The 15,279-nt window shown below is 37.0% G+C and overlaps 1 protein-coding gene across 13 annotated transcripts in view; it reads right to left on the minus strand.

Annotated features, from left to right (window-relative positions):
* Window positions 1–168: 168 nt before the first annotated feature.
* The window catches only part of ELOVL2 (ELOVL fatty acid elongase 2), a 147,722-nt gene continuing 132,611 nt past the window's right edge, over window positions 169–15,279 (minus strand). For 11 of the 13 annotated variants that reach the window (XM_056823425.1, XM_056823424.1, XM_007487947.3 and 8 more), the window contains 4 exons: window positions 10,948–11,119; window positions 7,668–7,792; window positions 6,127–6,261; window positions 169–3,773 (listed from right to left, as the gene is read on the minus strand). In XM_056823425.1, coding sequence (XP_056679403.1) covers window positions 3,648–3,773; window positions 6,127–6,261; window positions 7,668–7,792; window positions 10,948–11,119 — 558 coding nt within the window. In that variant the 3' untranslated portion in view covers window positions 169–3,647. The remainder of the gene's footprint in view (window positions 3,774–6,126; window positions 6,262–7,667; window positions 7,793–10,947; window positions 11,120–15,279) is intronic. The other 2 variants (XM_056823427.1, XM_056823432.1) reach the window with 1 other exon arrangement.

Genomic DNA, 15,279 nt, shown 5'->3' on the forward strand with positions numbered 1-15,279 from the left:
GACTCTAGACCTAGAGCTCTTTCTATTCTTCCCCACCACCCCATAGAACTAACATGCAATGAGGAGCTGAGCACTTAAAAACTTTCTTAGGTATGGGTATCCCTAAGTGACACACCATTTAGACCTGTAAACAAGCACACACTTTGGAAAAACCATGACACATAATGGTTTAAGGTAAAAATAAATTTAATATACAACAATCATATTGAATGCTTTTAATATATGAAGAAAAATGGCTTCTTCTGCCTTCCTGCCCACACTTAAAATGATGCTGTATTCTTGGGATGTGCCTTTTCTGTATGAATACAAGAAATTGGGTGTCCACTTCCAGATTTCAAATAGGAAAATACCCAGAAACATTCACAAAATAAGGGAAGTGTATTTGACTCTGCAAGGAATTCAGACTGGCTTATTACCCATTTCTTGTCCTACCAATACAAATGACATTTTCCCATGAAAACAAATACAAATATTCCTCAAGTACAAATAATTTTATCCTGCAGTACATACTACATAAATGATAGCAACACTGTATTTTAAAAGTGAACTGAAAATTTTCATGTTCGATTCTGGTTAGAGAAAACATTTTATTTTAATTTTTAATGAGGAAAACTATCAACAGATGTAGGTATATATTCACTAAAATCTATTTTTTTCATGGTTAAGGGACAGAAGCATTTCTCCCCCACCCTAAAAGCTCTTCTCACTTATTTCCTAAACAACATAGGATTAGACAGACATGTAGAAGTTTTATTTACAAGTTTTTTATAAGAAATCACATTTTAAAAAAATTCAACTTATTCTATTTTTCAAAACTGTAATATTTAAAGGTGTTTTAAGACAAGTATTTGGAACACACCTGATTCAGTCCTCATAGCTAAGATTTCAATGCTATGAGTGTGTGCTTTTTTTCTGAGCCCTTGAATGGTTTATGACGTTATATGTATATTATAACTCTATGTACATGCATGTATATTTAAAAATTAGGCCTTTGTGAACTGACAGGCCAGTTTGGAATTGGAAGAAGCTCTGAGCTAACCTCAAGTCATTAATTAAATCACTTGTGTGTATTCAAGACTGCCAGTTAAGTGCATGCCTGCCGGTGGAGGCTACCCCAGAATGTCAGATTTCCCTCTTTGTCTCCAATAATCCCTGAGCCTATGCTCTTTGATTCAGCTAAAAGAGGCCTTATACAGCATGAAAAGATGACTGGCCTGTGCAATCCTCATTTAGCCATGGATGATTGGTGGGGATTCTTAGTGCCTCATAATAACAATCTGACTAGAAGGAGCAGGGCCAGTGAAGGGGCATCCTAGACAGATGTGCAAAAAATTCATTTTTACCTCGACTGTATGTAAGGGACAAGATTCAGCTTTGTCTAAGACAAACCTAGTGCTCCAGCTCTGGGTTTAAAAGGCATCAGGCAAAAATTATGCTGGCTTGAAGGTGTGTCATCCAAGAACTATTTATTAGAAGGCGGCAACTACTCCAGTGAAAAAAGGCTAATGCAAGGGGGAAGAAATGGTTAACCAAGTGGTGCCCTAAAGAAGGCGGATGGATTTGCAATATACCAGAAATTTTAAAAAAAATTTACAGAGTGAGAAGGTGCCAATCTGGGACCAATATCTGCTCTGTTGTGATCAATAGGAATAAATCTAGATTCAAAAGGTAATGTTAAACTGTAATAATAATAATAATAAAAGGATGAACCAGGTAGCTATACTGACAATTTACTGACAATAAATGCTGCATGTGGGTGACCTCTCAGAAGGTGGGCAAAGCCTCCTGAGTGAACAATGTGAATGAATAAGAAATCAAGGGTGATTACAAGTTTTTATACGAAAAATAATGTAAAAGTTATTAGGAGGGGCAGCTAGGTGATACAGTGGCTAAGTGCCAGGCATGGAGTCAGAAGGTCCTGGGTTCAAATCTGGCCTCAGACACTTCCCAGCTATGTGACCCTAAGCAAGTCACTTAACCCCAATTGCTTAGCCCTTGCCCTTCTGTCTTAAGAGTTGTTACTAAGACAGAAAGTAAGGGTTATTTTTTAAAAGGCTATCTTAAGGGTGGGTGGAAAAGATGGAAAGTAGATGATCGAAAGTTACCAATTAAATACTTTTCTGTGGCAACTGGTGCCAACAGGATGAACTGAAAAGCATTTTTAAAAGATATTAAATGAGAAACATCTGCAGTAAGCCTAAGTGGGGGTGAAAGGATGAAGTTATAAAACTGCCCATTCTAATTCTGCAGAATTTAATCTGAGAAATTAATCTCCATCAAATCTTCTAATAATATCCTCCTATTTCTAATCTTAGGATAGTATCATAGCATATTAAGTTAAGTTTCAAGATTCCTCCAGGGAGTGAGGGAAATTCTCATTAGGACTTTTCTCTACTTTTAAGGTTGGGTCCCATTAAATAGAGCAATGCCAGCATAGAGAAGTTCTCATTTGCTGAGCTGGCCTTTGCCAATTCGCTCGCTATTTACTATGGGAATTCTTTCATAGCAACACATCCTATTGCCCACTTCTTCCTTCCTAATCTCAAAAATGTAAATAGCGCTCAGAGGATGGTATAAGGTGACTATTGCCATGTCTCCAACAAAGTCCAAAATAAGCACCAAAAAAATTCCATTTCTGTCTGGACTCCATTGCTGAGTTAATTCAGTTAATTAATTTCAAAACAAGTGTCAGTGATGCATACAACCCAACAGAAGAGGAAGTTGGACTTTAGTCATTGCATAGAGAGAGGAACAGTGAAAGACCAGAATCAGAGGATACTTTTAGTAATGAGCAGGCTGTCCAACTGCATCTTAACTAAACCAAAGGCTTAATCGGGAAGCCTGATATGACAACCGCAGTTTAAAAGGGCCAAGGACTCCATGAATTTCTGAACAGTCAAATTCCTAGCCAAAGTCTCTGAGGTTATGAGGATTTGGCAGTGCATGTTTTCTCTCTTAGCAAAGCTAATTTTCAAAATGAAAAAAGTGCACTAAAATAAATGAACTATCACTAATTCACTAAGATTCTTTTTGGAAGAAGTAATTAGAGAAGGTGAGACAAAGTAGAATGTGGCTTTAGAAAGAAAGACATTCTGCTAGATTCCTTTTATTTTCCTTGTTCCACACTCCTTTTTAAATGATTTCTTAGAGATTTCTGCTTTATGGAGTCCAATGGATTGACTACTCTATCCATGGGTGTTTACTGCCTAGTCCTAGAAGATAATCAACATTGTAGTTTAAATATGTTAATCTAAACAATCTAATCTAAACAAAACACTAACTTTTTTTTAATTTAAAGGTTTACCATGAAAACACTCAGTGTTCTTTAGGAAAGTGTATAAGGCATCATAAAAAGAAACACATGGGGACAGGGGGGCACTTAGGAAGTTGTTTGTTTCTTTTTTTTTTTCATTAACATTGAGATCTAAAATTTCCAGCATCATCTCAGTGGTTAACCTTTGACTAAAGCATTTAGAAAATACGTTAAACCTAATAGCAATGAATTAATAATACATTTTTGGTACAAATGTTTTATAAACAACAGATGTCAGTTTGTACTAAAACTTAAAGAACTGTTTCAACTCAGTTTTTGTTTTAAAACAAAAGAATTTCTTAGGTTCTGTTGTGTGTTGTTCTCTTTACTATTTTCATAGGGCTTTCTTGTCCCCAATTCCATTAGCTTCAGTGAAATGAACTTTGGGAAAACCATTCGTGACTTCTTTTCCTGCAAGCTTCTCTTTCGATTCTTGTGTGAGAGGCTTTTTCCGGTATGTCTGTTGGATATACAGATTGAGAAAAAGAAAAAAATACCAACAGTATTTCAGTAAGAGCTTTTTCTTTAATCACTGTCACTTTTTTTCCCCCAAGCACTACTTAAAACTTTTTCAAGTGCTGTATTTTCATCATTTCACAATATGGTTCCAATGGATCTTTTCCTTTCCAGGCTTATTGCACATTATTCTCTTTCACTCACAAAACTTTCTAAATTAAACTGGCCTAATTTCTGTTCTCTGCACACAAGTGTCTGTCTTCTGCCTTCCTTCATTTGCACAGACTGCTCAACAGGCTCAACAGGGGGAGGGGGTGTCTTCCTTTTCACCTCCACTTCTTAGAACTCCTAGCTCTTTTCAAGGCTCAGCTCAATAGCTATCTCCTACAGAGACTTTTCTAGATTCCCCCCACTTGCTAGTGTCTCCTCTTCTCGTCAAATTACCTTGTATATACTCATTGTACATGTTTTGTATTTACTTATCTGGGTACCTATTGTTTCTCAACAATAAAAATGTAAGCCCAGGGCAGCTGGATAGAGAGATAAAAAGTCATTTAAAAAGTAGATAGAGAGCCAGGCCAGAGAAAGGAGGTTCTGGTTTCAAATCTGGCTTCCGATACTTTCTAGCTGTGTGACCCTGGGCAAGTCACCTAACTCCCAGTTGCCTAGCCCTTATGGCATTTCTGCCTTAGAACTGATACTTAGCACTGATTCTAAAACAGAATGTAAAGTTTTGTAAAAAAAAGAAAAATGTAAGCTTCTTAAGGTTGAGGAATTTTTGTCTCCAATTCCCAGGACTTTAGGACAGTGCCTGACATTTGATAGATGCTTAATAAATGCTGGCTTAATGCATGAATTAATATAGAATTTCCCTTTGTCCAAGGCTAGAGTATCTTCTGAGCTCGACTTATACATGAAAATCAGGTAGTAAAGTAGTTGCACAGTTTCTAATAAAAGCTTCCTTATTTTACCTGCTCTATACTAGACTGTGTGTCTTGCTAATGTGACTATTACTACAGTAATTATCTCTCTTACAAGTAAGTGTAACCAGGTCTTTGGACCCAAGTATATCAATGCAAACATGTCTGAATGTCTGGTTATAGAAGGACATACTGTTTTATTAAGAAATGCTGTTGAGGACCCAAAGTTTTGGTTCAGATTTTCATTGGCTTGTGCCACTTTCTTACTATCTCACTAAAATACCAGAGCTCCACCTGCAAAGGCTGAGCAAGGGAAATGCTTTAAGCTAGTTGCTAGTCAAGAAAACAACTCAGGTTGGGACAGAAATCATATACACCATTCACAAAGGGCTCTGATCTAATTTGAGTCAGAGCACCCAGTTCCATTCATTACTGGCTTGTCGTCTGCTCCTCTTTGTTCCTGGTCATAAAGTAGCAGAGTGAATGACTCTCTTAGCTCCCTCTGACATGCTCTTTCGCAACTTGACCTATTTCATCTGCAATTATCCCTAGACAGTCTCACAGGATTCTTATCTTTTGTAGCTTCTATTCAAAGGCAAGTTTACCTAGCCCATTTCAGTAATAAAGGACTGAGAAGCTGTCAAAGGTTTCTCTGTCTATTTGGCTAAAACTATTATGGATTAATTTCAGCAAATACAAGTAGAAAATAAGAAGGAATTCTATGCTTCTCTACAGAAACAGACAACAGTCAAATACAATTTCAAAAATTGTTTTATATGTCAAGTCTATCTTTTTTCTAATGTTTTCTCCTTTTGCTCCATTCCCACAAAAATAAAGTAATATAAAATCCCATCTACCTGAGGTCTATGCTTTGTTTTTGTTGGGTTTTTTTTATCAGTTCTTAAATCATGGAGTTATTATGATATTGCATATTGAATCCATCTCCTTTTCTAGGTATAGTTCATTTTTATAACCATTTGATAAGGAAAAGGCAAACATGACCTTTCCTCCCTCAATAATTTGAAAAGTATTTCTTCCAAGTGAACAATGAAGCCACAACTCTGGTAGCATAACATCAAGATTTTTTTTTTAAGTCATGTATAATATGTAAAACCCAGCAGAATTACTCATTGGCTATGGGGGGGAGGAGGAGAGGGAAAGAACATGAATCATGTAACCATGGAAAAATATTCTAAATTAATTAATAAAATAACATTGTTCAATTCTAAAAAAAAAAGTCACATACAGAACCCATCTTTTTTTGTTACTTGTTTTTGCATATGAGATTTCCTAGACCAGGCTCAAATATATGTGACATCAATCACTCACAAATTTCAGATTCTGAATGGACAGCACAAACATGATATCAGGATATAGAAATCTATAAGACAGATAACACATTGCTTATTCATCTGTAAATACTTATCTCTGACTCACCCGAACATAAAAATTTAAGAATAATATGACTAATGTAAGCATGTAGGAAGACTGAAAGATGAGACAGCCAAATGGAAAGCCACAGGGTATCACAACTGCACTCAGGGTGTGTGATATGGTCAGTACAAACTGGATCTGTAAGAATCACATAAAAATCATGGCTATGGATGAATTGGCTTTGGAGTCAAATAAAATCTGCTTTGATATCATGAAACTTATTCCCTAAATTTTGTGGAGTATAGCAAGAAACATCAAAACGAAAGTCTTTTATCCTAGATAGAATATTTCTATAATATATAAATATATCATATGTAACTATGTTTTGGGGAGGTTGTGTGGTAAAGGGGAAAGAATTCTGTATTTACATTTTTTTAAAGCCCTTACTTTCTATCTTAGTAACAACTCTAAGGGCTAGGCAAAGGGGGGTTATGTCATTTGCCCAGGGTCACACAGCTAGGAAGTGTCTGGGGCCAGATTTCAACACGTATCCTCTATGTTCTAGGTCTGGCACTCTCTCCACTGTGCTGCCTAGCTGGTCTTGGATTTAAAATTGAAGAGCTGGGTTCAAATCCTAATGGTGCCACTTAACTGCTTGTGTTACCCCTCTGGGCTTTGGTTTTCTTTTATATGAGAGAGTTGGACTAGCTGATTTCTAAGGTCCCCTCCAAATCTAAATGTAGAATCCTATGATTCTTTGAGTGTCACAGTCTTCTGTTTTATCTCATACGGTCTATTTATGCATGGCAGAGGGAAAAGAGGGTTGCTTTCAGAGTCAAAGAACCAGGTGAAAGTCTTGCCTTTGATTGCAGGGGAATTACCTAACCCCTTATTACCCCCAAACAGATTTCTACGACTTATCCATCTTAGGGAAAGTATCAGTCAGAATTGGTAGAGTCCTTTCTAAACTGGGAGCCCCTTAAATTGATGCCATCAAAGTCCTTTATCCTTTTTTTCCCAAAAGATACTATGATTGCCTCTAGCTCTCATTATACTGAATGAATATTCTAATTAGCTAATTTACAGAAAGAAAAAGATTTTAGCTTATAAATAAATTTGAAAGTTCTCCCAGAGAAGCAATATGATGTAACTGAAAGAATATATTGGCCCAGGAGTCAGGAGACTTGGTCCCCAGGCCTAGCTCTGCTAGTACTTAGCTGTTTGGCCTTGGCCAGTCACTGCACGTCTCTGGGTGTTAGGTTCCCAATCTATAAAATGAGGGAAATGGTTCATGGTAAAAGTTCTCCACAGTTCCTATGAGCCCTAATATTCTAAAGTTTTATAACTTCCTGCAATGAGGAACTTCTTACGTATTTCAAAGTGGCAGCCAACCCACCTTCCTCTGCTACCTACATGCCCAAAGGATACTTTAATATGCAAGGATGAGTTCTTTAAAGGGCTGTTTTAAAATGTCAGCCATCAAACCTATGAGCTTCTATCAGGACAGACATATCTTGGGTATCTTCCCCCTTCCATGAAAATATGTGGATGTTATCACATGGCTATAAAAGGGGGAAAAAAAGTTGAAAAAAGAGTTAACATACCAGTTGTGCCTGTGTGAGGTACTTCTTCCACCACAGATACTTGTGCATGGATGGAATTACTGAAAGTCCATAATAAGAGTACATGAGAATGTGGATAAAACTGTTCAGTGTTGGTCCAAAAAAACCTGTGAAATTCAGCATGAGAATGACTCTTTTAGAAATCATGATCAGGTCTACTGATACCAAAATACAACTCTTGTTGTTTTTTTAAAAGTTCTTTTCTATGCATAGTAGATAGAAATGATTAAGTAATTCTGACACCACTGTCTAGTAATAATTACTCTACAGGCTCTATACTGGCTATAACATTACTATCAGTATTCAAGGCCAGTTTATTGTTGGGAGGACTGAAATGGCAAGTTTTTTGTTTTTTCCAGAAAGACCTTAGTTACCACAAGTTTCCCTGGTTTGTGCTTATTACAGTAATGAAGATGACACATACTCCTGGATGGCAATCAATCTGACTATCACCAATCTGCAGGCACATATGAGTGTCTACCATATGGACATGAGGATATAAAACAAGGTATCAGATACAAACCCATAAATAAATGCTTAATGCCTAACTGGCAAGATAAGCTATGATGTCTTGATTCCATTTTTGCCTCTGAGTCCTACCTATCCAAAGTTCAAATTATATTCCAACTCCTCCATTAAAACCTTCCTTGGTGCTCCCTATCTGAAAAGGTTCATTTCTCCCCATGAAAACTCATAGTGCTTGCTTAATACCAACCCTTTTTGGACCTTACATTTTATTTTTTGTTATAGGGTTTTCCCCCCTACATGATGTATTTCCCTTTTAAACTGTAAACTCCTTAAGGGAAATATGGAGTCATTTATCTTAGCTATTGCTCTAGCACAGTACCTTCTACGTGGTAGGTGCTTAATATTTGATGGGCAGAGAAGAGAATGGAAAATGAGAGCTTGGACTAGTTGGCTTCTGAGGTCCATTCCAGCTCTGGGTTAATGATTCTAAGATCCTATGAGTGAATGAATGAAAACATTTGAGTTGTTGCTTAACACTGTCAAAGGCTCATCTAGGTTTTTTAGTTCTTTTGGATACTACTTTGATGACTGCATGAAATGCTCACAAGCAGTAGGCTCAACTCCGAATATGTACATTAAATCCTTGCTACAGTTTGTCCAGTGTGCAAATATGTACCTGTATTAAAGTTTAGAGGAAGGCATACCTGTCGCAACCATTTATGTTTTAGAGAAGGCTGTTGCATGGCTACCTTGCCATAATCACCAACCAATCTTTTCCTTTTTTAAACCCTTACCTTCCATCTTGGAGTCAAGAAGAGTGGTAAGGGCTAGGCAATGGGGGTTAAGTGACTTGCCCAGGGTCACACAGCTGGAAAGTACATGAGTTGAGATTTGAACCCAGGACCTCCCATCACTAGGCCTGGCTCTCAATCCACTGAGCCACCCAGCTGCCCCCAGTCTTTAAAAATTTCCCTTGGGATATCAGGATATCAGTTTATAATGTTATGCAGAGATAGGTAATTTTGAATAATATGGTAAAATGGGGTGGGAGATGTGGTGGGGCAGATTTTGCTGTCCACTCTGGAATTCCTGCATTTCTCTGCTTTGTCCTCATCTCTCTATTATGTTGAAACTAAAAGTGAAAAACCTGCCCCTTCATCCCATTTGTCTATTTATATAAAATAATGATGACAATGCATTTTATTCCTCCAAGTGGAATTATCCACTCAAATATGGAGAGCAATTTTGTGAAATCATCTGCCAAATCGTAGGCCTTTTACCTACTTAATATACAGAGAAGCAGATGTACAAAATGCTATTTATGTTAGCTTGAAGGTTTACAGAGTGCTTTTTATCCGTGATTTCATTTGATCTCCAGAACATTTTGGGTAAGTAATATAGGTATTATTATCTCCATTTTAGAGATTAGGAGAAGGAAGCTGAGAAATTTACTGGCTCACCCAGGGTCTCACAGCTAGTTAGCTTCATGAGGCAGGACTCTTCTGATGAATACAGTTTCAATGACATTCCACATTTGCCTCATTAAGATGTTGGTTAATTGAACATATTGGATAAACTACTACTTTTACTTTCACAAAAATGCAGATGCTGATTTTCATTTTGTGTCAGTGGGCAGTACAATCAGGAGAGTTGAAATAAAAAAATTTTTTCACTCACCCAAGTTCATTAAAAAGCAAATGAGCAGCTACTGAATTGCATTCTCATAATATTCAACCCTGCATGTAACTTGTTATTTGTAAAATATTCTTTTAACACTAACCAGGAGTCTGTGGGTGTAGTCATAGTTTCAGATTTATTTTTAAAATTGGGAAATGTGTGCACTGATGAATAAAACAATCAAACTTGTTTATTATCCTTTGGACATTCTAGTAGTCTGCCTTCTTCTGTTAGCATTTGAAAACCTGAACTAAGATTCTTCTGGGAGAGATGCCAGAGGACTTTATTTCCTTCTTCACACTGGTTTAAATGTTCACTTTTTGTCATTAATGGGTGAAATACAATTTACATGTTCTTGGGATTTTAAGTAAGGGTATCAACACAGAGTCCCAATCCTCTGGTAAGATCATCTGATATAAATTTTGCCCACTCTGCTCTTTCTTCCATTCTTTTTTTTTTAATTAAACCCTTACCTTCTGTCTTAGAGTCAATACTGTGTATTGCCTCCAAGGCAGAAGAGTGGTAAGGACTAGGCAATGGGGGTTAAGTGACTTGCCCAGAGTTACATAACTAAGAAGTATCTGAAGCAAAATTTGAATCCAGGACCTCCTGTCTCTAGGTCTGGCTCTCAATCCATTGAGCCACCTCCCTGACCCCTCCCCCCCTTTATCCTCCACTCTTTGTTTTCAAATACTGGATATGTTTCTGAATCTTGATATTAGATTGCAAAAGTAATTTTTGAGGATGCAGAAAAAAGTAAGGAATTCAATGAAAAAGCCTAATGTCAATCACATCATTATCTGTGCTCATGGAGATTGGTGTGTGGCCACTGGCCACACTAACTAAATGGAAATGTGCAAGAATGAGTGTCCTCTAAAAGCTTCTGATGCTTTGCAAAGTTTAAGAAAAACATTTATACTAAAAGAAATAATTCCTAATATTACCAGTACTGTAGAACTAGAAGCCAGAATCAAGACCTGTGAGTCCTTGGGGCCAGGGGATGGGGGATTTCCACCTCTGCTCTTGCAGCTGACATTGATGCTGCACAACCAAAACCTACACCTTTATGGTCTTGGGGCACATTTATTCAGAAGTGAAAGAATGACCAAGTCCTTACTTTGTCCACATGGTATCCAGTTCAGAACACACCACCAGATGTTAAACATAGATGTATGATGGTACACGTGGAGAAAAGTAATCTGATTGGTTTTCTTCCTCAGAACAAAGAAAATCGTGTCCATGAATTCTATCAGTTTGGAGAAGTAGTACCACCACAGCACCCTGGCCACCTGCAAAGTAAAACGAGCAGAGTTCCTTCTGTCCCAAAACAGAACACCTCGGGGTTATCATGTCCCTACTATGCTCCCTGGGAATCGATGTCTCCTGTTTCCATTGGCAGAGGCTTTAGCCCCTCCAATAAAGAGAGGGTTATGCCAAGGCATGTTTCTCCTTTTCTTGGTTCTTACCAAGATGAGGAATAGAAGGACTCCTTAGTCCTTGCTACTCCAGGCAGGACCCTCAGCACTTCACATTCTTAAACTCCTTGTTGCCCTCATGTTAGAAGATGCCTCTCCAATAGCTACAGGTATTATCTTTCTCACTTTTCTATTCAACCTGAGATGCCTACAAAGATTCTACAAATGCTGATAACTGAAATATCATGTTCTCATTTCCATGCAATTAATCTTAAGATCATATTATTTAAAATCTATGGAGAAGAGGATTATTCAGCATAAAGTTTTACACTTCCCCCTTCATTCACTGTCTGCACACCCCTCCACCCTGAATAAAACCAAAAACCCTTGGAAGAGCCTTCTGAGTTAATACAACTGACTTGAATTTGACCTTCAAAGAATTATATAGAAGCTCAAATCCATGATGACAAGAATCAAAATTAAAGTGTGTGGTACACTGTTGGTAGAAATGTGAATTGGTCCATATATTCTGGAAATCAATTTATAACTATGTACCAAATGGTACTAAACTATACATATCCTTTGACCTGGAGATACCAAAGAAATCAGAGAAACAGGAAAAGGACTCCTATGTTCCCCAAAAGCAGCTCTTTTCATAGCAGCAAAGAACTGGAAGCTAAAGAGGGTCTCATCATTTAGGAGCTAGCTGAATAAATTATGGCATATGAATGTAGTAATTCAATTTAGACATGAATATCTATAAAATATACTAAGAGCTTCTCTGTTAAAAGCAAATTGAAAAATGCCTTTCCTAAGCATTAAGAGAAATAACAAGAAAGTCAGACTTCTGCCTTTGTCATATATAGGATCAGAAATACATAAAAACAAGTGAATTCTGGCCTTTGATAATGGTAGGAATATTTTACCACAAACATTTATGCAGTGTTGCCATTGGCTATTCATATTTTGCTCTGGAATTTCAGTCCCTAAGGGACAAAATATATCTTCACAGGAAGGACCAGGAATACTATTATGCTATAAGAAATATAGTTTTACATTGTACACAGAGACAAACACACTGTGGTATCATCGAACGTAATGGACTTCTCCATTAGTGGTGGTGTAATGTCCCTGAACAACTTGCAGGGACCCAGGAGAAAAAAACACCATTCATAAGCAAAGGATAAACTATGGGAGTGGAAACACCGAGAAAAAGCAACTGCCTGAATACAAAGATTGAGGGGACATGACAGAGGATAGACTCTAAATGAACACTCTAATGCAAATACTATCAACAAAGCAATGGGTTCAAATCAAGAAAACATCTAATGCCCAGTGGACTTACGCGTCGGCTATGGGGGGTTGGGGGGGGGAGGAAAAGAAAATGATCTATGTCTTTAACGAATAATGCTTGGAAATGACCAAATAAAATATATTAAAAAAAAAAAAAAAAAAGAAATATAGTTTTAAAGAAACCTGAAAGACCTGTATGAAAGCAGAACAGGGAGAATGTTACAAAAATTACACTGTAAAGACAAACAACTTAGAAAGTCCTAAGAATTCCAATTAACACAATTCAAAATCATGACTCCTAAAGCCTGACAAAGCGTACTACTACTTCTGATCAGAAAGGTGATGGACTCAAATCACAAAATAAAACATACATTTTCTAACCAGTGGAGGAATTTATTTGCATAACAATGTATATCTATTAAAAGAGTTTTATTTCTCTTTTTTCCAGAATGTGTGTGTGTGTGTGGGGGGAGAGAGAGAGAGAGAGAGAGAGAGAGAGAGAGAGGAGAATGGGAGGTGAGAGGGAGAGAAAATAAGTTTTTTAATTGAAAATTTTAATTTAATAAAAAAATTAATGCAAGTGATATGGAATCATATGAGATATGTTCCAGAATTGGAGACAGATATCTTGATTTTTTAAAAATGAGGAGAGTAGATTCTTTAACATATATAAGTAGATTATCAGAATGCATATAGTTAAATTTCAGTGAGGAGTTTGACAAACATGATATTCTTGAGAACAGAATGGAGAAATGTAGCAGTTACATGTGGATTTGGAAGTGCCTGAATAATTTTATCAGTGCCGATTAATAGATTCATCTCAGCCTGGAGAAATATCTTTAGTGCTCAGAATTCTTTACCTCACCTTTTTCTGTTCATTTTTATCAATGACTTGTATGTCTCACTATTATACTTCTATCTTCAACACATAATAAATTTTTAATAAATATTTGTTGAATGGCTGAAAAAAACATAATCAATTAAACAAGTTTAACAATCTTTTATTGGGCACCTACTGTGAAGAGGAAAAGGAGGGAATGCTGCTTTGGGAGATTGCAAAATTCTTTTAATAACTGTAAACTTCCCTGAAACAAAGGCCTGTCTTTTTAGTGCCAACATTTTTCTGGTGTTCTTTGGTTGGAAATCATAGAATAATATGATTTTTAAGAATTGGAAATGGACCATGAAGAGGTCCGTGATAAGTGCAACACCTCAGAATAAGAAGTCATGAAGGAGGAATGGAGTAAAGGATGACATCAAATAAACATATAAGCAAAAGCAAGTGAAGATTAATTGATGGATAGTCTGTCATCTAGCCCAGCTATATGGTGCAATGGTTAGCATGCTGAGCAAGAAAGACCTGAGTTCAAATATGTTACTTAACATCTTTTTGCCTCTCTTTCTTCATTTATGAAATAGGGATAATAATAGCACCTACCCTGAAGGGTTGTTGGAAGGATCAAATAAGATAATACTATAAAACTCTTAATAGTGCCTGGCACATAGTAAACACTATATGTGTTAGCTATTATTATTATTATCATCATTAGCTCCATGGGTGTCTTTATAATGATAGGATAAATCTAAGGTCATGAGCATGTCAGGTGGCTCTCCTGTGGTGAGCTTATGGGAAGCCATGGACAAGAGCAGCACAGGAGGGGCAGGCAGGGATAGGTAGCCACCAGCATCACTGGTGATGGGAGATCATAGATTCATTCACATATCTGAGCATGTACCAGGTACCAGGGGCAGAAATACAAAAAAGGAAATAGTCCTTGTCCCTGAAGAGCTTATATCTTCCTAGATGACATGGTTGTTAGACTTAAAGATGGCATGAAACTTAGAGACAGTCAAATAATTAGACGAGAAAATTGGAATCCAAAAAGATCCCATCAGTCAGTCAACTAGCATTTATTAAATACATACTATGTTCTAGATATTTGAATAACAATGCAGATCTAATGAGAGAGAGAGAGAGAGAGAGAGAGAGAGAAAGAGAGAGAGAGAGAGAGAGAGAGGGAGAGAGAGAGAGAGAGAGAGAGAAAAGAGGAGTCTTACATTTGAATTTATAAGAATATCAACTAGGGAAGGGAGATTGAATAGTGAAAAAGATCTGAGGATTTTAGCAAACTGAAAGCACTATATCAGAGGAAGTTAGGTGGCCCAATGGCACAGGAGGTCCTGGGTTCAAATTTGACCTCAGATATTTCCTAGTTGAGTGACCCTGGGCAATCCACTTTACCCCTATTGCCCAGCCCTTGGTATTTTTCTGCCTTGGAACCAATATTTAAACAGAAGGTAAAGGTTTAAACAAACAAACAAAAAGCAATACTACCTCAATAAAAGCCTAGCTGAGAGAGGTTTATAGTCCCTCAGTGTTCTGGGCCAAACATTTTTAGAAGAACATTGATTAAATGGTGTGTGACCAGAAGAGGGCCATAAGGAATACAAGGAGAATTTAAAAAAAAAGAAAAGAAACTGGCATCTAAAAATAGGTCAAAAGAACTAGGGATTTTAGCCCTGGATAAGCAGAGATTAGTGGAAGATATTAGATCTACCTTCAAGTATTTGAAGGATTGTTATGTGTGAGAGATACCATTTTCATCTCCTCAGTGGGAAGAATTAGGTAGAACCAAAGGATGGACATTATAAGGAGGTAAATCATAGAATTGTAGATTTAGAGCTTGAAAGGGCCTTAGCCTAACCAGTCAATTAAACAGTAAGTCAAGCCCAAGTCTGTC

This window comes from Monodelphis domestica, chromosome 3 (genome assembly GCF_027887165.1).
Source record: "Monodelphis domestica isolate mMonDom1 chromosome 3, mMonDom1.pri, whole genome shotgun sequence".
Classification (NCBI taxonomy): Eukaryota; Metazoa; Chordata; class Mammalia; order Didelphimorphia; family Didelphidae; genus Monodelphis; species Monodelphis domestica.